The 27,903-nt window shown below is 37.9% G+C and overlaps 1 protein-coding gene across 2 annotated transcripts in view; it reads right to left on the bottom strand.

Moving 5' to 3' along the window:
• Positions 1-27,903, bottom strand: part of SERPINB7 (serpin family B member 7) — a 62,709-nt gene that overhangs the window by 7,803 nt on the left and 27,003 nt on the right. The window contains exons 2-6 of one of the 2 annotated variants that reach the window (XM_077136122.1): positions 19,602-19,787; positions 11,978-12,028; positions 10,654-10,770; positions 2,245-2,362; positions 316-458 (exon numbers count right to left, since the gene is read on the bottom strand). In XM_077136122.1, the coding sequence (XP_076992237.1) occupies positions 316-458; positions 2,245-2,362; positions 10,654-10,770; positions 11,978-12,028; positions 19,602-19,769 (597 nt within the window). In that variant the 5' untranslated portion in view covers positions 19,770-19,787. Of the gene's footprint in view, positions 1-315; positions 459-2,244; positions 2,363-10,653; positions 10,774-11,977; positions 12,029-19,601; positions 19,788-27,903 lie in introns of both variants that reach the window. The other variant, XM_077136121.1, reaches the window with a different exon arrangement.

Genomic DNA, 27,903 nt, shown 5'->3' on the forward strand with positions numbered 1-27,903 from the left:
AATCGGAGCTGAAGGGATACAGACTGTGCAACAGGACTAGATACAAAAACTCAAAAATGGACAGCACAATAATACCTAAGTGTAATGTAACTATGTTGGAACACTGAATGAAGCTGCACCTGAAATATAGTTTTTTGTTTGTTAAAAAAAAAAATACAAAGTTTATTTGATAAAGCAAATTCACATATGGTATTGACAAAGCAGAAGAAGAAACAGGTCAAGAAATGGTGAACCCAGTGCTTATCTGTGTAACTTGCTGCAAAGGGATACTATAGGGAGGAAAATTTTCATCAATTAAAGAGGAGCTTTGCATACCTTGGGAGATTTAAAACGGTGATTTTGAGTTTCATTCTTGGCAAATGCTGATTCCCACTTGCCTTTGAAGTACACAGCATTGATCAGCACCATTACAGCAGAGGAGCTAATGCCACCTTCAGGAATAATGGTCTTGATTTTGCCTTTTGAGAAATAAATAGAGAAAAATGCTAATATTAAGGCAAATTAAACAATATATATTTAAAAACAAATTGGATGGACATGAGTTCCAAAAACCCAAGTGTCATGCAGGTTCATATGTCAACTTCACCAGGTGGTGGTGCCCGGTTGTCTGGTCAGGAAAGCACTGGCCTGTCTGTTGCTGTGAGGACATTTCTTGGACTTAAATCATGACCACATTGGCTGCATCCACAGCTGATTACGTTTGAAATCAGCTAAGGGGTGCGTCTTCTGCAATGAGTGACACTTAATCTAATCACCAGAAGGCCTTTAAGGAGGACTCAAAAAAGACAACCACTCTTCCTGCTTCAGCCAGCCAGCCTCTCCTGAGAGTTCGTTAAGGACCTTCACTGGAGTTGCCCTACAGATCTTGGATTCTTACATCCCCACGGTTGCCCAGCCAGTCTCTCCCAAGAGTTTGTTGAGGACCTTCATTAGAGCTGCCGCACGGCCTGCCCTACAACAGACTTTGGACTCTACATCCCCATGTTTATGTGAGTTGCTTTTATAAATTTTATATTTACATGTATCTCCTGCTGATACCATTTCTCTAGAGAACCCTAGCTGATACACCAAGTGAATGGACCAAACTGCCTTTACTGCCTTGACCAAGCACCTCTGGTTGCGACAACATTCAAATATAATTTAGATCCATTCCGTTTAAAGTGTTTGTTCCTTCTTTCACTCCATTAATAAGGTTTGTGCAAGCTGCCATGCACTATTTTGGACACTTGAATTATAAAGATGAAAGATGCTGTCCATGCCATCCTTGGACCACAGCCTAGTATAAAGGAGGCAAACAACCAGAAAGGCAGTAGTGTCACCCTGTTAGGGTGTGCACGGTGTGCTTTGGGAGAATTATTAGGGACATCCAGCTCTGTCTGGAGCCATCAGCCTTGAACTGAGGGTTCATTGGCAGGCAGGGAAGACTTCCTTAGAGCAGGAACTGTTTATTCAAAAAAACACGGAAACCTAAAAAAGTGTATTTGGAGAAAGCCCAACTCTTTCTAATGCAGTACATAGAGCAAGGTTGGTAAGGCTGGGGACAGAGCTGGGAGGATGACGCCCCTTGAGTGTCTGATATGAGCTTTGGATTATCCCAAAGGTGACAAAGGATGATTGAAAGGGAAAAATTGATCAGATTTGTGTTTCAGAAGGATGGGTCTGGTAGTGTGGGGAGGGTCAGGGACAGAAAGATGTGAGTGAATTTGTTGAGATATCAATAGTTCCAACAGAACTTTTAGGAAAAGGTAAAGTATCTAAATAAATGTTTTTAGACAATGGAATGTCATAATTTTAATAAGATCCAATCCAAGAAAAAATAGTAAGAAATTGCAATCACCCCATTCCTAAAAAATTATTGATCATTAGAATAAATTATTATGTTGGGGTCATTGAAGACAATGTCACATACACCATTCTTAGTTTTTTTTCACGAGTGTGAGATACTGTGATTGAGTAAATTACCTCAGCTTATCATTAATTTATGAAATGCTCATAAAATATCTGTTTGTCTCACATCACATCAAATGAGTTGATATAAAAACCAAGATTTCTGAAAAGTATAAACCATTAAAATTATTAAAGTACTTAAAGCCACATTGCAATTTTGAATAACAACAATCACTACTTTGGGTTACGAGGATCTGCTCTTTATATGTAGAAAAGACTCCCAGCTTTAAAGTCGACAGCTGTCAGTACTCACATATAAAGGACAAGATATGCAGAAAAATGGGACATTGCACTCACCATGTGTTTCACGTTCAATCCATTTATTAATTTTGTAGCTGGTGTCTTTTACATCATTTGTAAAGTCAACTTGTTCCACGAAGGCACCATATAATTTTTCGGCACACTCAATGTAGTTCTATAAATAAGCATACAGTTCTTATATGTACAAATCACTACCAACTAAGCATTAAGACGTGCAGTTTTTTAATTTGCTTTTTTCATTCCCACTGCCTGGTTCAAGGACTCAATTATGCCTCAAAATGGAAGGTCCAGCATTTCTCTGTTAAGATGGGAAATGTGGTTAGAAATATGGAAATGTGGCTGGAAGGGGAGTAGGGGAATTTGAAATTGAATTTGCACTGCAAGCACACTTTTAGCTTAGATTTTATCTTCCCCTGGAATGGACTAGGGGATGCTAGTGGAGATCAGGACTAAGGCCAGGTCCCTTGACTTTGCCGCTGCTTTTTCACCATAAACACTGAAACAGCCTCTTAAGTAGTTTTTTGTCACCCTTTGCTGCTGAATACCCATTAAAACCAATTGTTGGCCAAACCTCTGAACCTGGCCTACAAAATCTTGTAGAGCTTTTCTGTAGGTTACTTACCTCATTTCTAGTTATTTTCCCCATCATACTCGGATCTCCAGCCATACACAACTCCTCAAAAGTGTCATGTGTTCCCTCTCACTGGAGGCCTTTACATAGCATTCCTCCTACTTAGAATGATCCATTCATCTTATGGTTTCAACCTATTCATTTTACCATTCCAAGTGTAGATGTCTTGAGAGAAGTCTTCCCAGTCCTTCCTATGTCCTGTAAGAGCCTCTTCACTTTCATTTTTCTTAACAGCTGTCATCATACCGCATCTTACTTACATTTCAGATTTTCTGGGCCCTTCACAAGGTGGTAAATTTTCTGAAGTCAGGGATCGTGCATACCTTGATGATTATTGTATTGCCATCACCTAGAACCTTGCCTTTCACTTAATGGGTGCTCAAGAAATACTTATTTTTATTAATATAAAGATATCGTAGATACCTAACTAGCAATAGATGTGCCCAAAGAATCATTTATATTCAATGCTTCTACCTCTTTAGCATCCATTTTCTGTTGGACAGTTTGATACTTTCTTAAAGATCCATAAGAATGTCCCATTTGCTCTGTTTATAAATCCTTTGTCTCACAGATGCACTGTGTTTTCTCCAAATCTGTAGACTTTTAAAATAATTGTTTAAATTTCAGTGTAGCATATATGACAAAAGCAAACAAGTCCCAAGTGTTTCCAATCCCTTTTTGACACCTTCAAATCATCTTGGCCTACCCTGTTATTCCAGCCATGAAAGCAGTGACCAATTTGTCCAGGTTCTGACCTGACAGCATCTCACCTCAGGCTTGCAGCAACTTTTACTGCCTGTCCTTGCAGTTGTGCTGTTGATGGGGTCCCATAGGATTCCTCTGTACACATGTGAATGTACCATCACAGCAGTGGGGGAGGGGAGCTAAAATACAAATGCTTCCCTTTTCTTCCCAAGAGGACATCCTGAGACACATTTCATAACATTTCTCAAAAAATCCCAAGTTTGAACAACAAATTGGTCATAGCAGAGGCCAAAGTCAACAACTTATCTAAGAATTGATTCTCTCTTTGCTCCTCTTGCACTCCTTGTGTCCATCTCCCATGTTCCCTGGGGGCAAACTCTCAGAAAAAGTTGCTCAACTGTAAGCATTTATTTCAGGCTTTGCTTTTGGGGACCCAGGCTGAATCAATCAAAGTACAGCTTGGTAAGTTTGCCCAGCATGAAAATGCCGAGTAACCACCTCTGCTACCGAGAGAGAACATGGCTGACATTGTAGACGTCTCTTTCATGCTTCTGTCAGACCACTATGAATCACCACCCCCATCTCTGAGGTAACCACTATCCCAAAATCTACTTTTTCTTTTGTTGCTTGTGCTTTGGATGTAAAAATCTAAGAAACAACTGTCTATCAGTAGGTCTTGAAGATGTTTCCCTACATTTTGTTCTAGGAATTTTAGGGTGCTCGTTCTTATACTTAGGTCTTTTATTCATTTTGAGTGAAATTTTGTATAGGGTGTGTGAGATAGGGGCCCTTTTTCATTATTTTGGCTATGGATACTCAGTTCTCTCAAAACCATTTATTGAAGAGACTATTCTGTCTTAGTTAAGTAGACTTGTGAGTCTTGTCAAAATCAATTGAGCCTAGATCTGATCGCCTATTTCTGAACTCTCAAGTTTGATTCCATTGATCAATATGTCTATCTTTATGCCAGTACCATGCTGCTTTGACCACTGTGGCTTTATAATATTCTTTAAAATCAGGAAGCATGAGACCTCTCATTTCATTCCTCTTTTTCAAAATGCTTTTAGCTATTCGAGATTCCTAACCTTTCCAAATAAAACTGATAATTAGCTTTTCCATTTACACAAAGTAGGCTATTGGAATTTTGATTGTTATTACATTGAATTTTTAGATCAATTTGGGTAGAACTGACATCTTAATGACATTTAGCCTTCTGATTCATGAACACAGAATGTCTTTCATTCATTTATGTCTTCTTTGATTTTTTTTTTTAGCAATGTTTTATAGTTTTCTGTGTACAAGTCCTTTATATCCTTGGTTAAGTTTATTCCCAGATATTTGATTCTTTTAGTTGCTATTGAAAATGGAATTTCTTTCTTGATTACCTCCTCAGATAGCTCATTGCTAGTGTATAGAAACACCATTGATTTTTGCATGTTGATTTTGTATTCTGCCACTTTGCTGAACTCATTCATCAGCTCAAGTTGCTTTGGTGTTTTGTTTTGTTTTTTCTTTCAGGATTTTCTAAATATAAGATCATGTCATCTGCAAATAGCAACAGTTTTACTTCTTCCTTTCCAATTTGGATGCCTTTTATTTCTTTTTCTTGCCTAACTGCTCCAGCTAGAACTTCTAGTACAATGTTGAATAACAATGATGACAGTAGGCATCCTTGTCTTGTTTCCAATCTTAGAGGGAAAGCTTTCAGTCTCTCACCACTAAGTATGCTGTGAGCTATGGGTTTTCCATATATGCCCTTCATCATGAGAAAGTTTCCTTTAATTTCCAGCTTTTGAAGTGTTTTTGTCATGAAAGGATGCTGAATTTTGCCAAATGCCTTTTCTGTGCCAATTGAGATGATCATGGGTTTTCCCTTCGGATTTGTTATTGTGGTGTATTACATTAGTTGATTTTCTTGTGTGGAACCACCCTTGCATTCCTGTAATAAAATCCATTTGGTCATGGTGTATAATTCTTTTAATATGCTGTTGGATTTGATTGCATATTTTGTTGAGGATTTTTACATCGATTACTTATAAAGATTGGTCTGAAGTTTTCTTTTCTTGTAGTAGCTTTACTCACCTTTGGTATCATGGTACTGTTGGTTTCATAGAATGAGTTAGGCAGTATTCCCTCTTCTTCATTTTTTTGGAAGAGTTTGAACAGGAATGGTATTAATTCTTCTTGGAATGCTTGGTAAAATTCACTTGTGAAGCCTTCCTGTCCTGGGCTGTTCTTTTTTGTTAGGTTTTTGATGACTGATTCAAAATTTCTTTACTTGTGATTGGCTTTTTGAGGTCTTCTGTTCCTTCTCGAGTCAGAGCAGGTTGTTCACATGTTTCTTAGAAGTTGTACATTTCATCTAAATTGTCTAGCTGTTGTTCACAGTAACCTCTAATGATCTTTTTTATTTCTTTGGCCCCCATCTTGTTTCTGATTTTATTTATTTGCAGCTTCTTTCTTTTTGTCTTTGTCAATCTAGCTAAGGATTTATCAATTTTATTGGTCTTCTCAAAGAACCAACTTATGGTTTTAATCATTCTCCCTATTTTTCTTTGGCTCTCCACTTTAATTTCTGCTCCAATCTTTATTTTTTCCTTCTGCTTGCTTTGGGATTAGTTTGCTGTTTTTTCTCCAGCTTCTCCAGTTGTTCAGCTAGGTCATTCATTTTAGTTCTTTCTACCCTTTTTTATATAGGCATTTAGGGCCATAAATAACTGTCTCAGCACTGCCTTTGCTGTAACCCATAATTTTTGATACATTGTATTCTCATTTTCAATTAACTCAAGATACTTACCCGTTTCTCTTACAATTTCTTCTTTGATCCACTGGTTGTTTAAGAGCATATTGTTTTACCTCACTTATTTGTGCCTTTTCCAGTTGTCCATTTGTTATTGATTTCCAGTTTCATTCCATTATGATCAGATAAAGTGCTTTGTATATTTAGTCTTTTCAAATTTATGAAGAACTGTTTTGTGCCCCAGCTTCTCAACTTCTGTTTATCTGTGAATATTTTGAACTCTTCCTCATTTTTGAAGGACAGCTTTGATGGGGGTAGATGTGACCCCCTCTGTACCTGGGCAGAGATCTCCCACAGCCACTCCAGTCTACAGCCATCCCCCAGGCAAGAATCAGGACCCCCCGCTGCCATTTCCCTCAAAGGGTGGGTGTGGGCAGCAAGAGTTACACTCTGTCCATGTTTTCAGAGAGTTTTTGACCCTCACTGATCTGTACCTTAAAATGTCCTCCCGTATTCCCCAGGTCCCCAAACAGTTGATATGGTTAGTTTCTAGTATCTGTACACACTATGGTAATATCCCCTATTTCAATCCTGATAATAATAGGCCATGAGTGCATGTTAATATAAACATACAAGTAAGCAAATTTTTTATCAAGAATTGGATATTTACATAGTCTCCAAGTACTTTGTTATAAAATACTTAACTACTAAGGAAAAAGAACAACTTTACAGCAGAGAACACTGGCAGACATCATTTTCACTTTAATCAAGTGATCAAAGTTAATATTACCAGCAATGGATGAACCATAATCTTTCTAGGATGCAATGACAATAAAATTAAAGTGTGATATTTCTGTCAAACATGCATAAACTGAATTCAATTATAAAGAAACATTTAAATACCCATGCTGAGATACCCACATGGAAAAAGAATGAAATGTGACCTTGCCATACAGCATACAAAAAAACATGCCCATGCTGAAGGACATTCTAAAAAATAACTGGCCAAAAACTGAACATTCAAAATAATCATCAAATGTGTTGACATCATGAAAGTCATGGAAAGTCTAAGAGACTGTTCTAAATTGAAGACCAAAGTGACATAACAATTGAATTCAAGGTACCATTTTGAACTAAATTCTTTTGTATTAAGGGATGATAATGGAGAAAATGGTGAAACTCAAATGGGATGTAAAGATTAGCTGGTGGCAATATAACTGTTAATTTCCTGATTTTGATGGCTGTATTGTGATTATGAAAGAGAATAACATTTGTTTTTTGTAGGAATTACACGTCAAAATATTCCAGGGTGATAAGGTATCTTAAATGGTTCAGGAAAATATTTCTTTTACAATACTTCCAACTTCTCTGTGAGTTTCAAATTATTTCAAGAAAAATTTTATTTTAAAATACAGAAGGCAGACACAATAGGTCTTTTTTACTAATGAACTGTGGAAGTAAAGGAAAAGAAGGGGTCAAAGATGACCCCAATGTCTGGTGTGCCCATTCACTGAAAGAGAACATAGGGAAAAGAGAAGAGCTGGGGGTGGGAGAGATGGTGAATTGAAGGACTAATGGATGCCTGTGAGGACTTGCAGTAGGCAGATATAGAGAAAAGCATAATGCTGAAGGCTAAGGAATGACACATCCTAAAGCTATGGAATGCTGTAGAGGTATGGAGGACAACATTCAAGGACTATGAACTGTCAGAGTAGATAACCTCTCCCTGGGTGAGAAGATAGAATGAAAATGGAAGATACCTGAGGTCAGAACCTTAAAAAACCCTAGAATTTTAAGCTGAGTGGAGGAATCAAGATAAACAAAGAAGATTAAGGTGAAGTCACCAAAAGAAAAGGTAAAAAAACTAGGAGAAATCAATTCCATATGAATCATGAGACAGGAGGATTTCAGGGAAAGTCAACAGTGGTGAACACAAAGAGACATAAGATAAAAGTAAAAAGTGTTCATAGCTTGGAGGAATTAATCATCAGGAACACTGTTGTTTTCCTGTGAAATGATGGGAGGAGAAAAAGGTATCAGTTTACACGGGTTAGGAGATTGAGGGGTTCCCCTCTCTGATGGCCACTATTTTATCAGCAAAGAAGACAAATTCTTTCACTGAAATTAATGAGGGGGAAGGGATTGTTGGAGAATACGGAGAAGTAGGAAAGCTTTCACAACTCTTGTGAGGAATGAAAGAAAGACATTACTAAGCATCAAGAGACGACTGATGGGCATTATAGAAAGTCCAGTTGGGATTCAAGACCGTGACTTTGTGGGAGTAACTTCCCACTTTTAGGGTTTCCACAAGTATTACTCAGTAGCCCCAGCATAAGAGCAGGAGGAAACTGGGGGATTGATCCAGGCTGGAGGCTTTTCTGAGGGTACTATTAGTAAGAGAGGTTAAGTGGTTAAAAGTAGTTTGAGATGGAAATGAAGGTCGAAGAGAGCTAATAGATTGAGAGAAAAGAGAGCGGTCCAAGGAACTGACTAACCGATCCAATTGAAGACCAGGTCAAGTGGAAGTGAAAGAGTAAAATAATTAAAAATTTGGGATGTTGTGGCCACAAAGTGGGAAACTGAAGTGGTAGACTTCAGAAGTGCAAAAGTTCTGGGCATTGCTAATTCCAGGATGTGACCTTGGGCATCGGTTACTAAAATGAAAAGGAAAAAGGATTAGAAAACTGTAAGGAGAAAATTTGAAGGGTCATCCATAGAGAAATTTAAGTTACCCAAAATGGTGGCAGAATTTGGGGGAATATGGAATAGCATTTACAGAGGTCTGACCCAAGGCACTTTTAGCATGGATTAGAACAAAACCTCAGAGATGGTGGTTGGGTCTTGAAGGACAACTTACATTTTTAAAGAGAATTTTTATATTATCATAATCTGTTCTACTAGATTTATCAATATTCAAATGTGAGTAAAACATAGCATTATAAAACCAAATAGAATGAGCTTGGAGATTATCTAACTTTGCACTGACCTGGACGTTTGAAAGTTCACAGTTAGATTTTTAATCAAAAGTACTTTTACGATCAGTAGTAATACTTATAAATTTAGGGGAGGAAAAATGGCAGTGTCTATATTTTCTATTTTATTGATCAGACTTCATCCATACTATGCTTCTGGGTTCATTTCTTTTTACGTAAACTGAGTTCCAGAAAAAGGAACGTGTCAGTCTGCTATATATAGTAGCATGATAGACAGATCAACTCCCAGGTATAAAAAGCTGGCAATCCCTTGGGGGCACAGCAGCATACATGGGAGTAAAGAGACCCAAAGGGTGGGGCTGAACCTACAAGATGATGCTTAGAAAGCTGACATAGAATTCTCTGGGGAAGATTTTTTAAATGTGGGCTAAGCTTCATAATTGGTAGGCTGCAATGGAATTGGGAACGGTACTGGAAAGAGGAAAAGAATTTGAGTGGGTGACAGACAGACAGAGGAGCAATAAAGTTGGGTGGAACACATTGCAGGCAAAGATACAGATGGAGGTAAGCCTGGAGATGTTCCTGAGGTGCAGTTTGATGCTGTTTGAGAAGTGTAGAATTCAAAGGATAACCCAACATGCCCAGAGAATCATGGATGCTGTGTTTACTTGAATAGTACTAATAAGTTAAAGAGCTTCTGGTTGTCCCAGCAGTGATGGATCCAAAGCATGGGTTGAGCATAGTGGGATGTAGAGTGCATACTGGGCCACATCTGTCTTTTGATGGGCAGTATGAAATGATGAATGCAATGGTAATACAAACTCCATACAGTAATAGTAAAACTTAGTCTGTTGACCCCCAAGTGAGACCTTTCCCTGCCTCTTTGTCAGCTCTGAACAGCTCCTTTACCAAAGGCTGGCCTTATCTGGCCATGCCTCCTACCAAGGACTCTTTCATTAAGTGATCTAACTGAAAGGATAGTAACCTCTAGAAGGAGAGATGAAAGGGCATGGCTGAGAAAAACGAAAAGTAGAGTGGGAGAACTCTGAACTTTGGTGCAAACTGTACCAGTCGACCCAAAACTCAATAAAAAGAGATGGATTTTTTTCTTCTACTACCATGGAGGGCCCCTAGATGGGCTGTCTGCTACCTTCCACCCAATTACAGCTTAACATCACTGCCAATGGGGAAGTTCTCTATCTGCTTCAGAGCTGGTGCCTCTAAATATGGGGAGTAATTGGGTAAAGTAAAGTTGTACGTTGGAAATAGGGTGACGATATTTTGAAGATATCTGGGAATATAATTATTAGCAACAAGAGAAAAAATCACCTTGGTATGGCTTAAAAGAAAATCACGAGCCTTTATTCAGATGTTATATTGAACAAGGCTCAGGTCAAGAGTGAAAATAACCTTCTCTTGCAGGAGAATTCACTTACCTTATGAAAGTCAAACACTTTTTCCACAAAAAGACCATTGGCCATGCTGAGCTGGTAATCATTGTGCGATGTGTTTATATCAGAGAGAACTCTTTTCAGTTGAGATTGGAGTGCTGGCTGCTATTAAATAGATTTACAAAAATGTAATCTTGTACAAAACATGTAATTAATACCATAGACATATGAAAAGTAATGATGCTAAAAAAGCAGCAAATGACACTGCATACATTTACCATCTCTAAGCTATTGTTATTAAATCAAAAGGGATAGGGATTGCAGTCATTTGTCTTTTATCACTGGTTTAGGCACAATTATGATCTGTGATACTCTGCTAGCCTTCAAAATCTCCAAGCTAATCAAGTTGTTCAATGAGCTTAAAATTTTCTAAGTATCAAATCTATCTCATACTCAAGTTTTGAAGCCCTAGTTTTTTTTTTAAAGGAAAGACCCTGATGATGCTGATCTGAATTCTTAACTTTTAAAGTAATCAATTTTTCAAGTGGCTCTCCCTCCTACAAGGAAGGATGATGGCGCAGTTTGTGACCCTCTAAGCTCTAAGTCTCTCCTTCTTCCTTCCTTCATACCTTGAAGCCAGTGAGTAGTTACATGTGACTGCATACTATTTGCATGAGCAAATATAGTAGAGGAATTCACTGTACATTATTCATATATGATAGAGGTATAGAAATAATAAGACAAAAATGAAAATTGAAGCAGCACTGAAAAGACATGTACAGATGTATATGGATCCACAAATAATGATATCTACACATTTGCCCATTTTCAGGCCAAATTTTTTATGAAATAGACTTTGTTTCTTTCCAGCTTCATTTGTTTGACAAATGCTTATTTGTTTTATATTTTCTGTGCATGCTTTAATTCAGTAGTTCTTCCACTTTATAATGGGCAACTGAATTCTGCTAACTCTTTCTCATAATAGTATGTCTGAACAAAGTTAACTAGAATGTTTCCTAAAATAAATAGTTAACCTTGGAATAAAATTATTAACAGAAAATGATAAACTGCCTAATATGTGTGCTAAATCATTTTACCAATATAAATTGACTATGAATTTCAAAGGAGAAAGGCAAAACACTTAGTTTCACACTATCTTATCAAAACCTAGCCAACAAACCAACTTTAAAAAGAGGTAAACTAATAAGTAAATAAGATTTTATTTGAAATACCCACAATCTGGGAATCTGAGCACATGTTTATTTGCTTTAAAAGAATAGAGAACATATTAAATCTGCTCATGACATGGTAACTTTTTTCTCAAATTAGCCTCACATTCTTTTTTTCTGAAGGAACAGACTGTCTTTACCTGAGTATCAGAAGAGTTTCTGTGTCCTAAGGCAGAATTAAAGTGAAGCAACTGCAAACAAAGCACAAAGACACAAGTTATCAGAGTCAGAGGTTGCTGGTGAAATAGTTGGCACCAGGTTTTAAAAATAAAAGAATTTTTTCCCAATATATGTATCTATGCACCATTCCACATTCACTATATCCTAGAACTGATTTGTCCCATGACCTGGAATGACTGCCAGCAGACTAAAAAGGAGAGAAACGTGTTCCACTTTAAAATTTTTATGATATTTTCTTCCTTTTCCACACCCCAGCTCCTCTCAAGCAAACTAGGAAATCTGGGTTACTTTATACACATGCTTTAGTGACAGTGCTTCCAGTTGACTTGGTCTAGTCTGGTGGTCACTCCAGGCACAGATGTTATGCCATGTTGCACAGCCCCTTTAATTTAACACTGGACAAAAAGCATATACAGGGAGCTGGACACTCTGGTTTTCAATGTGGCCAATGCAAAGCCTCCCCAATTCCTCACCGCCCTAACAACATATTCAGTATATGTGTTGATTGATTTCTGATCTGTGGAATGAAGGGGCATCTTTAGGGAATAACCTGGCAACCATAATTTTAACATTTAGGTCAGAATGAATTAGTTCACCAATTCATGTGTTCATTCACATGTATCTATGTTTTACTTCTTTGCTTTGATTTTATTTTAATTATTACGGAACCATGGGCCCTATCAGTGTTTCCTACACATTCTAATCACTCTATTTCTTCAAATTTCAATTTACATAGGATAGCATTAAATTGTATTTAAGTTGTATAGGTCCTAAAACACCATATTGTCATCATCGAAACATAGGTCGTTCCTCTCCTCTCCATTCCCTGCGCCTTAGGGGTTTCTTAGCATGTGGAGCTTCCCCTAACTTTCAAAAAATTGATAAAATATAACTCATAATTATTCAAATGCATGCCTTATTTTGCCCAATAGATTTCTCTGGGCACTGAAACTCGGGTTTTCACTAATATTTTTGTCTTACCTTTTAGACTGATGTAAAGGAGGCACTAAATGAACTTAGTTCATTTAGCCATTTAGGTAGAACACAATTATAAAATGGTATTTGTGTATCAGGGATGATTTTTATTGGGAAGAGACCATATTAGTCTGATGGAGTAATTTCTCATGACATTGTGTCTGTAACAATGGTTAATGAATTTGTGGGGAGAATGAAATACTTCCTCCCCACAGCTGAGTGTTTATAACAAATCCCACCATCACTGCCTCACTGCCCTCACCACCACTGCTTCTCAGTCATAGTGGAATCTTGGCTGAAGATAACACTTTGGGGGCTTCTGATAAAGAAAGGGCCTTGACAGACCCTATCCCCCTGCACTTTTAATTCAAAATTATGCCCACGGAGGTTTGTATTTGGAGATCTTCATATACATGGATTTGGTTTAAAGAAGAATCTATTCATAACACAATAAAACTGCAAGTTTAATATATTTGCTTAGGCACTTATTCATGCTATTAAGTAAAATTATTACTGGATTAAGGTATATGTTTGATAAGCTTTAATTTTGTTTCAACTCTGAGTGCTTACGCATGGCATGTTTTCATTTATGGAAGGATTAAGATTTTGATCTAGAACCTGCAGTAACTCTGTGCCAGAGACCCTTGGACAATTCCAGTTCAGCAGCCTGAGAGTTCTGTTATAATAAAGAAAATATGAAAACATAAGTAGTCCTTTGATTTTAAATCACTCATGTTGTAAGAATCTTGCTTCTCTCTAATGTGTCCATTGGAGAATGGAACAACCACCCTTCACTGCCCAGAGCAGAAAGGAAAGATATAATTGACTGCCTTTGCTGTCAGTCACCTTAGCTATAGGAAGAAATCAGGTCAGTTACTAGGAGAGAAGCAGTGACCATGTCATTTCCACTGAGCTTTTCCATGAATGAAATGTTTTCTTTATTCTTTTTAAGTTGGAAGAGCAGGAAGTTCTCCAGTTATACCCTGACTCTTAAAATATTTTGAGGAGGAAATTACCAGCAGAAGGCTAAGGCACTAATGTAGGACATATCTGATATTATTTTAAATGAAAATAAAATGACTTAGTGAAACCCTTTTCTGATATCTGATACCTGAACTTTTAGAGTTCTTGGCGTTCTGAACAGTTCATCAACTGCTTTACAAAAAGAAAATTATATTTTAACTTGGAACCTAGCAAGGAGACAAGAGATCTTCCTGCTTTTTTGCAGCCCTCACACACACAAAAAAGTCTGCTAAAACATCCTGGCATGCTGGCAAAATGTTGAGGCAGTGAATAGAATTAAAGTTGAGGTAGTAAATGAAATAAAAAATTTAAAAGACTGATAATAATGATAACGTTGCCCTTTTGTAATAAGCAGATTTTGTATTAAAATGATTTAATGTTTTGGTGGTCCCTTCTTTTCCCCATTCTCTCCTCTCATTATAACTTGTTGATTTGAAGGAAATTTTTAAATATTTAGAATTAGTGTCCAAAATCCCGAGGAACAACCATTTTGTCCTGTAAGTGAAAAGGCCATGGTGATTGCATAGGGAAGAACTGAAAATAAAATCATTATGCTTCCTTGTGAGGCCACTTAATCCTTGGAATAAGAAATTGGTAGTTTCTGACATTACTAAGAGGAAAAGTAGAAAACTGTCATTTTGAGTATATAGAAAGTTAATGGATTTTTTTTTAAATGTTGGTGTAGTCTTTTTATAAAAGAATCATAAGGGAGTAACTAATCCATCAGCTTCTTGAATAAATATATTTAAAGAGTTAATATCCCCAACGATAATTAAAAGAAACAATTTTTCAAGTCACTTTTGAAAAAAGGAGGGTCCAAAATATAACAAAATCCTCATACCTCAAACATGAAGCTTATTTTGGAAAGGATTGTGTTTCTGAAGGATTGTCTTCCTGAAAGGACTGACTGGAACACTGTCACCCAGGCCATTTTTCCCAGGTGTAGAGAGGTGGGGAGAGGAGATGAACCAGCCTAATTTCCAACCTTGGTCCTTCATTGTAGAGAATAAATGATGTGGGCCTTCTAACTAAACCAACCAAGAAGCAGCCAACAATCACAAGCGAGGTGAAGCAGGTACAGCAGGAGGCAGACTTCCCAGGCCCTGGAATGGACCGTCCATCTTGTCTACCTCCCCTCTCAGACAGTGCAGCAGGACCCTGGACAGCGCCCTTCCCTTCTCAGCGCAGGACCCGCAGAAATACTGAACTTCGGGCAGGGTGGTCTGCATCCCCCCTTTCCTACAACACAGCAGAGGACAGGAGTGGCAGGGGATACAAATGAAGTGAGCCAGAGCCCCGGCATATTTTTGTCTGTTAGCACATGGGGCAGGCTGTAAAGGGGCGGCTGCCTTTTATTGACTTGGTTAAGACAAAGGCTGTTCATTGGGAAAAGTGCCATAAGCTGGAAAAGTTAAAAAAATTCAAGGATTATAAAATGAAATGTTTTAAATCACTTGATTTACACATTCTGGGGTAACAATTTGATAAATACTTAATGAATAAACCTAGGCAAGAATAAAAACAAGTAAAATAAAAAAATGGAGGGGTGCATGGCGGGGAGCGGGAGGGTCCGTGGTAGAATGAGCGCCTTTCATGCAGGAGACTCAGATTCAATTCCCAGACCATGCACCCCAAAAGAAAAAAAAAATTGGCAACCTTCAACTGGAAGCTAAGGTAGTCTCGTCTAAGTATCATATCATAAAAAAGAGAAGTAGCTACTGATTATCCAAGAAATACTAATTATATGAAACTAAATCTGGGTGTGTGAGATGTAACAAGATTGTGCAATTATTGTAACTTAAGCAGACATTAGATTTTTCCTTTTCTGGTTTGGCTCATAACTCCGTTACTTCTAATAATTGCTACTCTATCCAAGTCTTGATTTCCCAATGCACTTTATTTAAATTTCTCCAGACTCCTGAGTCTGCGGTATCTGGAATGCAAAAGTGCCCTCTACAAGGAAGTTATAAAATGTACTACAAATATGGTAACCACTTATGCAACTGCCTGGGGCAAAGTGAGTGTGTTTTGCCTTTCATGCATGGGTGGACAATATACAGAAGCAGCCAGGGACTCATTTCACTTTCATTTCTCCAACTAATTGTATGAAATGTGAATTTGTCTTACTGTCTCAGTTTGTGAGTCCTGGAATCTCATGGATTGTAGTATTTTCTTTAAAACAATCTAGCATTGCTTTAAAGGACCATGGTTGTTTCATTTGACCAACCCCTTGTGGTAGGCACAAAAAAGGATCATTCTGACACTGGGAAAGAAAAATCATGTGTGAAAACTTAAACCAGCCAATGTTACTATCGGTGCCTCTGTGAGAGCTTCTGACTTTCAGGCTTAGATTACTCAGTAATAGCACCATCTCATTGGGAAGGGAAAATGAAACAGCTCAGAAAAAGGTGTCAAAATTTATAAGGCTATGGAGTGTCATCCTTAGTCTCAGTGGGTCACAGAGATATAGAACCTGTTCCAATTTCTATATTATCTTAATCTGGAATAATAATATGAGATGGAGATAGAGATAAAGTAAAGTCAACAAAGTAAATTTAATATGCAAATTAGTAGCCAATTTAAAATTCACAAATGGGGTCTCTACAAGTTTCAAAACCCCATGCTTGCCAGCCTGGGTTCCTTCTCCCATCAACTTGGACACCACTTTTTCCCTCTCAAAGGTTTTGTGTTGGCTAAACAGGAAGATCCTCAAGTCTGAGAAATGAATGGCAGTTGTCTCTCCCTAATGGATAGACAGAACTGGGAATAGAATACATGCAGTACACTGTATTCTAAAACAATCCTGACTCACAGTTTTGTGGTTGATTTCATTGTGACTGTGTCCCCTCTGATTGTGAACAATGGAACTGGTAAATTATCACTGGGAGAGGAAGGTTCAATAAGGACATTTCATTTCCATGAAATAAAAGCATGTCTTTATAACTTGGACTATATCATTACAATTTTTTTTCATTCTTGCTGCTCTGCAACTTCCATATTAGAAAACAAATGAAGTCTACCTCTCAGTGCCCCCAAATGAGGAAGGAAAAGCTGCGATTGGAAGTCATCACTGTCAATCAGCTTAGGTGTAAGATGGAGAGGGAGAGAAGCAGGGACTAGATTCTGTTCATGGACCTTTAACTTGGTTGGTCCCTTTGCATATTTCCTTTGTAAAGTTATGGGTGGGGAATCAGAGGGTCCAGTTCTCTGATCTTTGAAAGAGTTCAGGGAGAAAGGTTTAACCTGCTGGGAAGACACTGGAATCATATTTGATTATTATGTAATGTTCTTTTGGGTAAGCTATAAATGTCTTTGAGGAAAAATCTTTGACTTATGTCAGCATCTCAGAATCTGAAATTTTAATTCACTGCCATGTAAAAAGAACTTACTAATCAATGTGGGGGGTAGCAAAAAGAAAGGAATCTTCCCTTCTCTTTGGCCAAAATTTCTCCTAAGGAAGCCTGGCTAATGTGTAAAATTTCCTGTAGTTTTCTTTTAAAGCAAAGTCCTTAAGTAGCCACTGGAGAGAATGGCATTTGGGAATATCATTACAAAGGGTCAAGACTCAATCATGGCGTTGTTTTTTCAGAGCTAATTCTTATGGAATCTAGGCAACATTATAAAAATTATGTGTGTCTACAGAAGTTGTTCCTTTTAACTTCTTGAAAAAGGCTTTAAGAATTGATATGTCACATAATGCTTTGATAATTATTGATTTGTTCCATTTTTATATTAATTTGGTTATATTTTCTGACTTTCTTAGTTTCCTTATAGTAAGCTCAGTTGGTACAATATTGAGGTGATATGTATCTCTCTTGGTTTTTGTTTTTTGTTTTATTATTCTTTTATTTTTTATTTATTTATTTTTTCTTTTCTTTTGGCATGGGCAGGCTCTGGGAATCAAACCTGGGTCTCCAGCATGGCAGGCAAGAATTCTGCCACCGTGCCACCATTGTACCACCTAATACATATGTCTTTATCTAAAATTCTAAGATATTATAGATTTGACACTTAAATTACCCTTATTAAAGATAAGTAATTATACTAACAAATATTCATATGTGATAAATGTTATAAAATTTTAAAGGGCTTATTTACCACAATTCTTTCTTTCATAACATTTCCTGTTGGTGTCTCTTACCTGAAATACGAGGAGCTCATTCTTTTATATTCCCTAGTGTCCCTATGTAAGGAAGTCAGGACTTTTTTGTTGTTTTATACTGGTAGCAGGTTCAGATGATGGTCAGATTGTACAGAGAAGCTGAAACCCTCTTTGATCCAGGAAAGCTCAGAAGAGCTCTGGAATACCATACTGCTGTCAGAAAGTAAAGATATTTCAAAGACATCTGGAAGGATTGTTTTTAAAAAGCACACACTTAAAGGGATTTCCACTAGCCCAATTGTGTCAATTTGATCACCAAAAAGCTTAAAAAAGACCTTGGCAATGCTTAAGAGAAGCATAGGGATCATAGCCATAAATACAACAACATTGATTGGGTCTTGATTACCTGAAATATAAATTTGCACCCATGAGTAGGTGGTTATAATGAGAAACCAACCAGGGTTGAGGGGGGTATGAAAATTAATTTCCAAGACAGCACTTTCCAGAGAACTAAAAATTTGTTCAAATAACTTATATGAATATTTTGTGTCTCTAGTTGCAATTATTTCCTCTTACATAATTCATTTAGGCCCACTACAGCTTTGGGAAACCAGACAATCTTAGCCTCTGAAGTTATTCCTTAGCAACAAATAGTCATGGAGTTATCCAGAGAAAAAAAAGAATTATTCTAATTCAAATATCTGCACAAATAATCTTCAACAAGCACTAAGGTGTTGAAGGTTACAAAAGGGGAAAGCTTCCTCTAGCACTCACTCATGAACTAAAAACTTGGGAGGAATGGGTGGGCAGAAAGGGATGACATCAAGATCTCCACGTGCAGCCTGGTCCTAGCACTGCACCTGCTATGGAGCTACTGAACTTAGATGACAAATTCCTCAGCAAAACCTCAACCATTTATTTACCTGCATGGCCTGGCTCAGAACTGTGCATAAGGGTGATCTAATAGGTACTATCTGAAGGTGGTGGTTTGGGGGTGACAGTGGAATGACCACTCAGAGGCTGTTAATATCTGAAATGTTCTAACATGCTAATCTTTATACTGGGACTTCAGTGGTATCTTCTTCTAGCTGTACTTTCTCATCTATATCTACAGAGGCAGTGGTTCGCAAACTTCAGTGTGCACTAGAAAGCTTAGTAGACACAGATTGCTGGGCCACATCCCATAGTTTCCGATTCCGTAAGTGTGGGGTGGGGCCTAAACATTTGCATTTGCATGACACTGCCGGGCAGGGGAACAGACTTTGAGAATCACTGTACTAAGGGCAGGAATGAAATCGGAAGTTCTGGGACGACATCTGCTGTCTCCTGGCTCAAAAGCAAGTACTGTGAACTGTGCACTTCCTTTGCACCTGGAGAAGGGTGCATGGAGATGTGTGAAGATTTGGTCCTGATGATTTGCTTCATTTACATGGAGACGGTTGCAGTGAAATATGCTCATGGGCATCAGCACAACTGAGACGAACCTTATCAATCTGAGAAGCACAGTCTCCTCGAGCCCCCAAACGGACCAGGGCCAGGGCGGTGAACAGGCTCAGAGAGGAAAAGATCATATTTCCACTGCCTTGATTGTTGTCCATCTCTCTGAAGAGGTTGAAGCAAAATTCTGCATTTGCTGCAGCAAGGGAGGCCATTATGAAATGAAGTGCAGCCTAGAGAGCAAGAAAACAACATTAGTCCTGAGAACACATCCTTTGATTATTAAGGTTTTGGGGTTCATTTCTTTTAAGTTCAAAGCTCTATTTCTTCAATCTTAAGTATAATCATAAAATAACTTGGAACAAAAAGATATTAGGAGAAAAGATTCTTTGGCCCAGCATCCTTCTATTACCAACACTCTAAAACTACCTCGTCTGACAACAATACTATATGTACTCATTTTCTTCACACTGAGAATTGTTAGTGCAACATTTCAACCTACCCCCCCACCATCACATTCATATGAAGGATAACTCCTCTTCTTGATGCAGAACGTCCATCCTCAGTGATCTTTGATACTTCTGTGTTCAAGCCTCAAGAGACTACTCATGTTTCCCAAATCACCCCAGAATTTTGAGCTCAGATAGAGTAAAGAGGCTGTTTAAAATTACAGTTATACCTTTTATTTCTTTTCTGTAGTGATGCAAATGTTCTCAAAATGATTATGATGAAAAATACACAACTATGTGATGGAAAAAAATATGTACATATATTTTCCTTCTTGCCTCCTATATTCTGCAGCAGCTAGAAGGAAAAATCTGAGATGATGGTATGGTAGCCCATGACAAACTTTGGATCTGTCCTGTAACTACGTGTTGAAGGGTGCTTTGAAAACTATTGTTTTTTTCTTTCTTTGCATTGAATATATGCTATTTATACAGTAAAAAAAAGTTAAAAAAAAGAAAGAATCTACCCAAAAGAAATATAAAAACATACACCTACACAAAGATTTGGATGTAAATGTCCACAGCAACATTAGTTATAATAGTCCCTAACTGGAAATAATACAAATGTCCATCAACTGATGAATGGGTAGACAAAGATGTGGTATGTCCATACAATGGAATATTAATTAGCAATAGAAAGGAACTAACTACTGATGCAAACGACAACATGGGTGAACCTCCAAAACATATGCCAAAGGAAAGAGGACAGACGGAAAAGATTCCATTTTATATGATTCCATTTATATGAAATGTCCAGTAAAGACAAATTTATGGAGACAGCAAGCAAGCAGTGGGAGGAGGATTGTAGGACGAAGGCAGGGTAAAAGCTCCAGAATCAGTCCCTTTACCAAAACAACTGTGGAACTGTTAGAAATGCTATGAATCAAACTATTATGAAACTCTGTAGTGTAGTGGAACACTGTGCAGCATTCAAAAAAGAGCTAAAGGAGGCTGGTAAATTGTGTAACTATCAGTGAATTCTACCCTGTGTGCTGTCGGCCCCACCCCACCCCAATCCCCCAAATGTGTGGCAGGCAGCAGTGGGGGCTGCAGCCGGGGGTCCTGGAACAGCTTGCTGGTGCCTTAAGGACCTAGGCCCCAAACTGCAGGGGGGTGTGTTCTGGTCACTGACACTGCTTTGGATTAGCCACTTCAGATCACTAAGTGGCCAGATCTGAGGGCAGACATTGATCCAACTTTCCCTGCCCCCTCAGGCAAAGGCAGCAGAGGAGTTTTATAAAGGCAGGTCCTATTTTTCCCCCTCTTTTTTTCTTTACATTCCCCAGCTGCAAGCAAAAACAGTTTGGAAAAGTCAAAAATTGATGGCTCAGTCCCTCAGAAACAACAACCACCACACTAGGAATCCTAAAGGAGTGGGAGAGTAGATTTCCATAATTAACACAACACAATACTCAGAATGCCCAGTTCTCAACAAAAATTACAAAACACAGTAAGAAACAGGAAAGTATGGTCCATTCACATGGAGAAAAAGAATTTGCCAGAAACCATCACTGGGAGTATTAGTCAAAAACTTCAAATAAACTGCCTTAAATATGCTAAATGAGTTAAAGGAATCCATATAAAAAGAACCCCTTCCCCCAAAAAAGAAAAAAATTACAATTATAGTATTAGGTAGAGCGATAGTCCTTGCTCTCTAACCCACCTGTAGTTTAATAAACTGTTAATTAAACATTTGGAAGTGTAACACATCACTTTGCTAGCTCCTCCCTCCATTGCGTATTCTTCTGTTTTTGTTTTGTTTTGTTTTGTTGCGTTGTTTTGTTTTGTTTGCATGGGCAGGCACCGGGAATCGAACCCAGGTCTCCGGCATGGCAGATTGTCCATTCTTAAAGCACCTTTGTCTCCTAATTTTTTTTCAGAACTGTCCTGATTTCAGATATCATGCTTCTGTGGTCCTATAAGTGTATTTATTATCTTCAGACCATTTTAGATAATTTTGGGAGATGAAAATGTACTTCCTATATTACTTCATCTGAGTGTGCAAGGCTTTCCAACACATAGGTCTAACTTTTGCTACAGAGCTTAAGGTGTGGTAATAAATTTAGAATCCAAGATGGAAATAAGATCATCTTTGAATTCTTGATAAAGTTGTTTCTGATATGCAGAGAGAGAGCTACAGCCACCATGAAATTGGTCAAGTCTCTGCTTGGGGACTTCTTTCTAGACTTTCTCCATAATCCCCAAACTGATGCCAATAGTTTTGCTTGGCTCAGACTAAAGGAATTTATATGTAAGTTGCAAATAACTCTCCTTGAAGCATCGTAGGATGAGTGTGATATTACATCTGATGGCACATTCCAAGTCATGGACTGGGAAATAGAAGACGTCATCGTAGTTCCAGATCTGGTTACTGATGGCTGTGGGACCTGCATCATCTTTGACATCTCAGGGGTTTGGTTCTCATCTTATTCCTTGAGGTGATCTATTTATAGGATCTGGGGTAGTGGTCCTCAACATAAGATCATGCATCCTCCTACCTTGTTCCACTGTAAGAGGAACCCACCATAAAATCAAAGCATTTGGGGGATAAGGTGGGAGAAGGGAAGAGGGCACAAACAGGAAGATATATGTAGTTTGAAGAAGAATATTTTAAACTTGCCATCGTGTTGACTTGGTTGCACTAACAGATGTTCAAGGCATTTTGAAATTTCAACTGACGTTACAGTCAGTTTTTCAAACTTTATTTTATCAGAAGGGAGCTTGACTTTAAATGAGAAATGAGAAACACCTGTTCTATTTTAATGTCTGATCCATGCTAAGACATTCAATGAATCAAAGCTGCTATGTTTATTCTATAAAGTCATAATCATCTATTCTGTCCTCAGAGATAAATTGAACATTTCCAGAGAGTGTTCCTAAGGGACACTTCTTTGCACTTTGGAATTCCAAACCCTGAGAACATCACTGTGGTCTGATGCCGTAAGTAATGCTGGTTTTCAGGGTTAAATTCAGCTAGATTCAATTCATTGTAGTTGCACTCCCCAGAGATACTTCCAAAATAGGGTGAAACGCCTCTGGTCCCCACCCCTACATACTCCACTCCAAGAAAGCACAGGCTTTATCCAGACCCTCTACCCAGAAAATCCAAGGAAACTGGGGGAAGAGCGGTGACAGCTGTGATTAGAGCAACAGGAAAAAATAAATCCTTCCAACAAAGGAGAGAAGGAACCAAAGAAAGGAGGGCGGGCATGAGGTGGGAGCTCGAGAGCAAGAGGAGGTTTATTCAGTCAGCGCTGTTGGCAGTGCCTAAGGTCACAGACTTTTCAAGGGCTCAAAATCATATTTTACAACTGAAAAAATAAGCGGCGCTTCCAGATGATGATAAAAAAATAATATGACCGAATTTAGCCAGCATACAATTAAATGTACTAAAATGTAGCATAAGCTGATATTTTAATTAAATTTAATATTTATAAGAATTTTATCACTTTTGGGGAAAACTGTGCATTAAGATCTCTCCAAAAGAATTTCTAAGAGTTCATATCAATTGCTGAAAATCAGAGCCAAGGGCAAGTGAAATGAATCCCTAAGAATTAACTTCAACAGCAAAATCACAATAATCTCTTCCAAATATTTCAGTGAAATTTATATGAAATAAAGAGCTATATACTTGGTAGAATGTGTGCTAGAGCTTTTTAAAGTAAGACATGAAAGATTTTTTAAATGACCCTGTACGGGACACTGCCTGAGTCACCCAGCAGGGGTCTGGAAATGGCTCAGTAGCATCGTACCCCAGAGTGTAAAACACACCTAGTACGTATATTTTCTTTGTTCACATCTCAGTCCTTCTTTTTGCTTTACAAGTTTGTCTCGCTATTTTAACCCCTGAAAATAAAAACTTTCATGTTTTTGAAAATCATTCTTAAATCTCTTTCTATGCAACTATAACAAATTGTCATTTTTAACTCTTTAGTCATTCATGGTGGCTATCAACGTATTGAAGTTGATAAGTTGATATGTTGTTAGTTCTGACATTCAGAACTACCAACATATTGAAGAGGAGAGAAGCTACACAAGAATTTACTCGTTCAGTCAATCATGTTCATAAGTTTTATGACTGAAGTAAATTTTACGGCAGCAAAATCAGGCTAGATAAATGTCACAGGGAAACATGAACAAAGACAGTTCCAGACAATTATAAATTCTCAAGCAATAATTTTTAAATGTAAGTGACACTAACTCATATATATTTAAACATTCTTGTAAAAACATGTTCATGCACTTTGAAAATCAATATGAAAAATGTTCCAGTTCACATAGTTGTTTTTATCTTTATGCAGGTGCGCCGTAGTTTAAAAAAAAAAAGAAAGCAAGGCTCTTTGCTTCGCATCTGATATAAAATCCAAATCTCATCGGCAAATAGATAACTATTTTCAAAACTGAATCAGGTGACAGATGAACAAAAATTTGCATTGTACCCAAACTGTGATTTTCCTTTCTCCAATAATTACCTTTCACAGAAACTTCAAAACAACAACAACAAAATTAAAATAAGCTGAAACAAGCCACCAGCTAGTGTCTGATGATTTGGGTCCCAGTTAAATAAAATGAAAGAAAATTGAGAAGAAAAACAAATTACGTGACAGCTACAGAACATATTGGTGTGAAACGATCCAGGATGCCACTGGCTGGGCACGGCAAAGCAAGAAAATTCTTTGCAAATCATTAAACGACTTGGCCTTAGAAATTGATATTTCATTCCTTTAAAAATATAGCATATTCTTATGCTTTATACATCAGAATTTTAGTTGAATATGCAAATATATAACTAACTTATAATTTTCAAGTTAATATGAATTAACAAGAACCCATAAAAGTTTTCAAATTCTTAACTTCAGATCTTAGGATCTAAAAATCTGTGAAAGCCTGAAACCTATTTGATTCCTTATGATTTATTTCAGTCCGAGAATTTTTTCTCCTTCCTTCCGATAGCCAACATACTCTATGTGCCAAAACAAAAGAATAGATATTTTCCTGCCAAGGCTTTTTAAAAAGACCAATAAGCAGCAAGAAAAATAATTTTAAAATAAAGCATAAAAAGTGGCACAAAACACATTCAATAAAACATGAAATTATAATGATAATATGCATGGACCTGGGCTTTTTTTATACCAGATTGGTAGATTATGTGGCTTAAATGTCTGATAAAAATATTATCTAACTTCAGGATAATTTTGACTATGAAAGGAAAAGTAACCATAGTTCATGGTAACTTATTGTAAAAACTACATCTATATTTTTTAATTAATGCACACATATTGGGGAAGAAAACATAAGTAGCTACTATTGAACACATTTTATCTTTATTCTCATCCTATCAGTTAAATGTGATGCTATAAATACAGTTACTCCTCTAGAGAAGTATTTTCAAATATTTCCATTTATTTTAAGAGCCTGGTTTCAATCTGGATAAATCCCTTATCTGATGCCTAGCTATGTCATTAAAATAAAGTTAAATTCTATTCTCAAAAATTAGTATATCACAATCCATAACATCTTAACAAAGAGCCCTGGAAATATGGACTCTAGAGCTGTACATAGTTCCCCAAATGCTATTTATCAAGCCTAGGATGGAGCATGAAGTGTTGCGGGGTGCCTGGGCGTCTGCCCAGCGCACACAGTTTGGACACGCCGCTGTGCCCGTGCGCTCAGAGGCAGCCGCAGACAAGCGCTGCAACGGGAAGGCTGAGCCCAGACACTCCGTACAGAGGAGAGCCGTGATCCATTCATTAACTCCCTCTCTCTCTCTCTCTCTGAAGTGTCTGAAGTGGCCAGCCAGACTTTAAGTTGTGGACTTCAGAAATATTTACCTTACTGTCTTCATAGAGGATGCTAGCTGCTGGTTGGGTGAGTCTGAATGTTCCTCTCCTTACTCTGAAATATAAAGGCTCTGACTCAGACACTCCCCTACTTCCATTCCCAGCTTGTAATGACCATGGTAATTTTAAATAATGTCATTAAAATGGAATTATGTTCAAGCCCTTTTTGGAGCAAATTAAATGAGGTTTGTGGCATATTAGTTACAGATCCAATTCAAAGTAGTTATCAAAACAGCTATTTTTAAATTTGGCACATACAATAGGATTAATCTACAGACCTTATTCAAATTTTGCCAGTTGTTTCACTCATGTCCTTTAAAAACATTGGGAGAGAAGTTATAGGTTCACAGAAAAACCATGCGGTAAATACAGCGTTCCCATATATTTCTTATTATTAACACCTTGCATTAGTGTAATGCAATTGTTACAATGGAAGAAAGAGTCTTGAAATGATTGTTTATTATAATGGTTTATATTAGGTTGTACAATCCTATGGTTTCTTTTTTATTTTATGTTGTACAATCCTATGGTTTTCTTTTTATTTTAATTTTAGTAGCATATGTACAACCTAATGCAGCAAATTTTAGCATGACATTTTATTTCGTTTGATACTTAACATCACATAATATTCTTGCATCATATGGGTAGATATTAATATGTCGTGGTACACTTGGAACTTTTAAATAGAAAAAGGCATGTTTCCCAAATGCAGTCGCTCATCCTTGTTATAGTTGTTGTTGTTATTGTTATTGTTTGATTCCTACCCCCTGCCCCCAATTCTGGTCTATAAAGAGTAGCCCGGCAGGTCCTCGCTGTTACAGGTTCATATCCCAGCACAGACATCGCTGCCTTTGAGGGGTATGGTGCAGTCCTAGGGACACGAAGACAACCAAGGGCTGGAGAAGAGAACGAAGCCAAAAGCCCTTCCCTGGCTCGAGGTCTCAGGAGCCGTCTGGGACGCACCTCCCTGGAGGAGGAGGGTTTTACCCGTCACAGGGTTTCTCATTTTACCTCCCACGTCATTCCTACAAGCGTCTGCCTGTCTTGTCTTATTTTAATTACATATTTTAAAGCTGAAGTTGATTCTCCTGATCATCTGACTCTCTCTCTGGGGTGAATATCTCAGCAGAGGGGTTGGCGTGTCTGGGCACAGAGAACACATGGAGCAAATTGTGTGCCCACCAGGAGAGGAGTGCATTCCTGGTGGGAAGACTGACAACTAAATACCAGAAATGAGAAGATGGTCATATTAACTCTGGAAAAAACAAAAATTTTACAGTGAAAGGTTTAGCATAGTATACCTTAGAGCTCAAATTAGGATAACATTCTCTTATGTATGATGATTTAAAGGTTGACTGTAGAGCTAAAGGAAAATAATAATCTATCTCTGTACAGAGGTTGGGAAGAGACCGTGTAAGACGGAGTCTGGAATAGGGTATATGAGAGATATGTGATCCTTCCAGGGTACAAAGTCAATATGTAGTTTCTAAAAGTAAAAGACAAGAAGGAGCAACACTAGCAACTTATTTAGATGTCTGGAGAAAGACACAAGAAAGTAGCATCAAAAGTGATTGCCCCTATCTGAGCAGAAGATTAAAAGGTATTTGCTAAGTTACCTTGAGGGGCTGGGGAAAAGGATAGAAATATTAAACTTTCCCACCTGGAGAAGACCTGATATTCTTGCAAGCATTGGGGACTGCCAACTTAATGGGCCAGGCCCGGATCTTGGGGCTTACCTTTATGAAACTTATTCCTGCAAAGGAGAAGTTAAGCCTACTTATGATTACACCTCAGAGTCACCCCCAGAGAACCTTTTTTGTTGCTCAGATGTGGCCTTTTTCTTTAAGCCAACTCTGCAGATGAACTCGCTGCCTTCCCCCCCACCCCCACCCCATGTGAGACATGACTCCCAGGGTTGTAAATCTCCCTGGGAAAATGGGACATGACTCTAGGGGATGAGTCTGGCCCTAGTATAGTGGTAGTAAGAAAGACTTCTTGGCCTA

Source organism: Tamandua tetradactyla, chromosome 18 (assembly GCF_023851605.1).
Source record: "Tamandua tetradactyla isolate mTamTet1 chromosome 18, mTamTet1.pri, whole genome shotgun sequence".
NCBI classification, from domain to species: domain Eukaryota; kingdom Metazoa; phylum Chordata; class Mammalia; order Pilosa; family Myrmecophagidae; genus Tamandua; species Tamandua tetradactyla.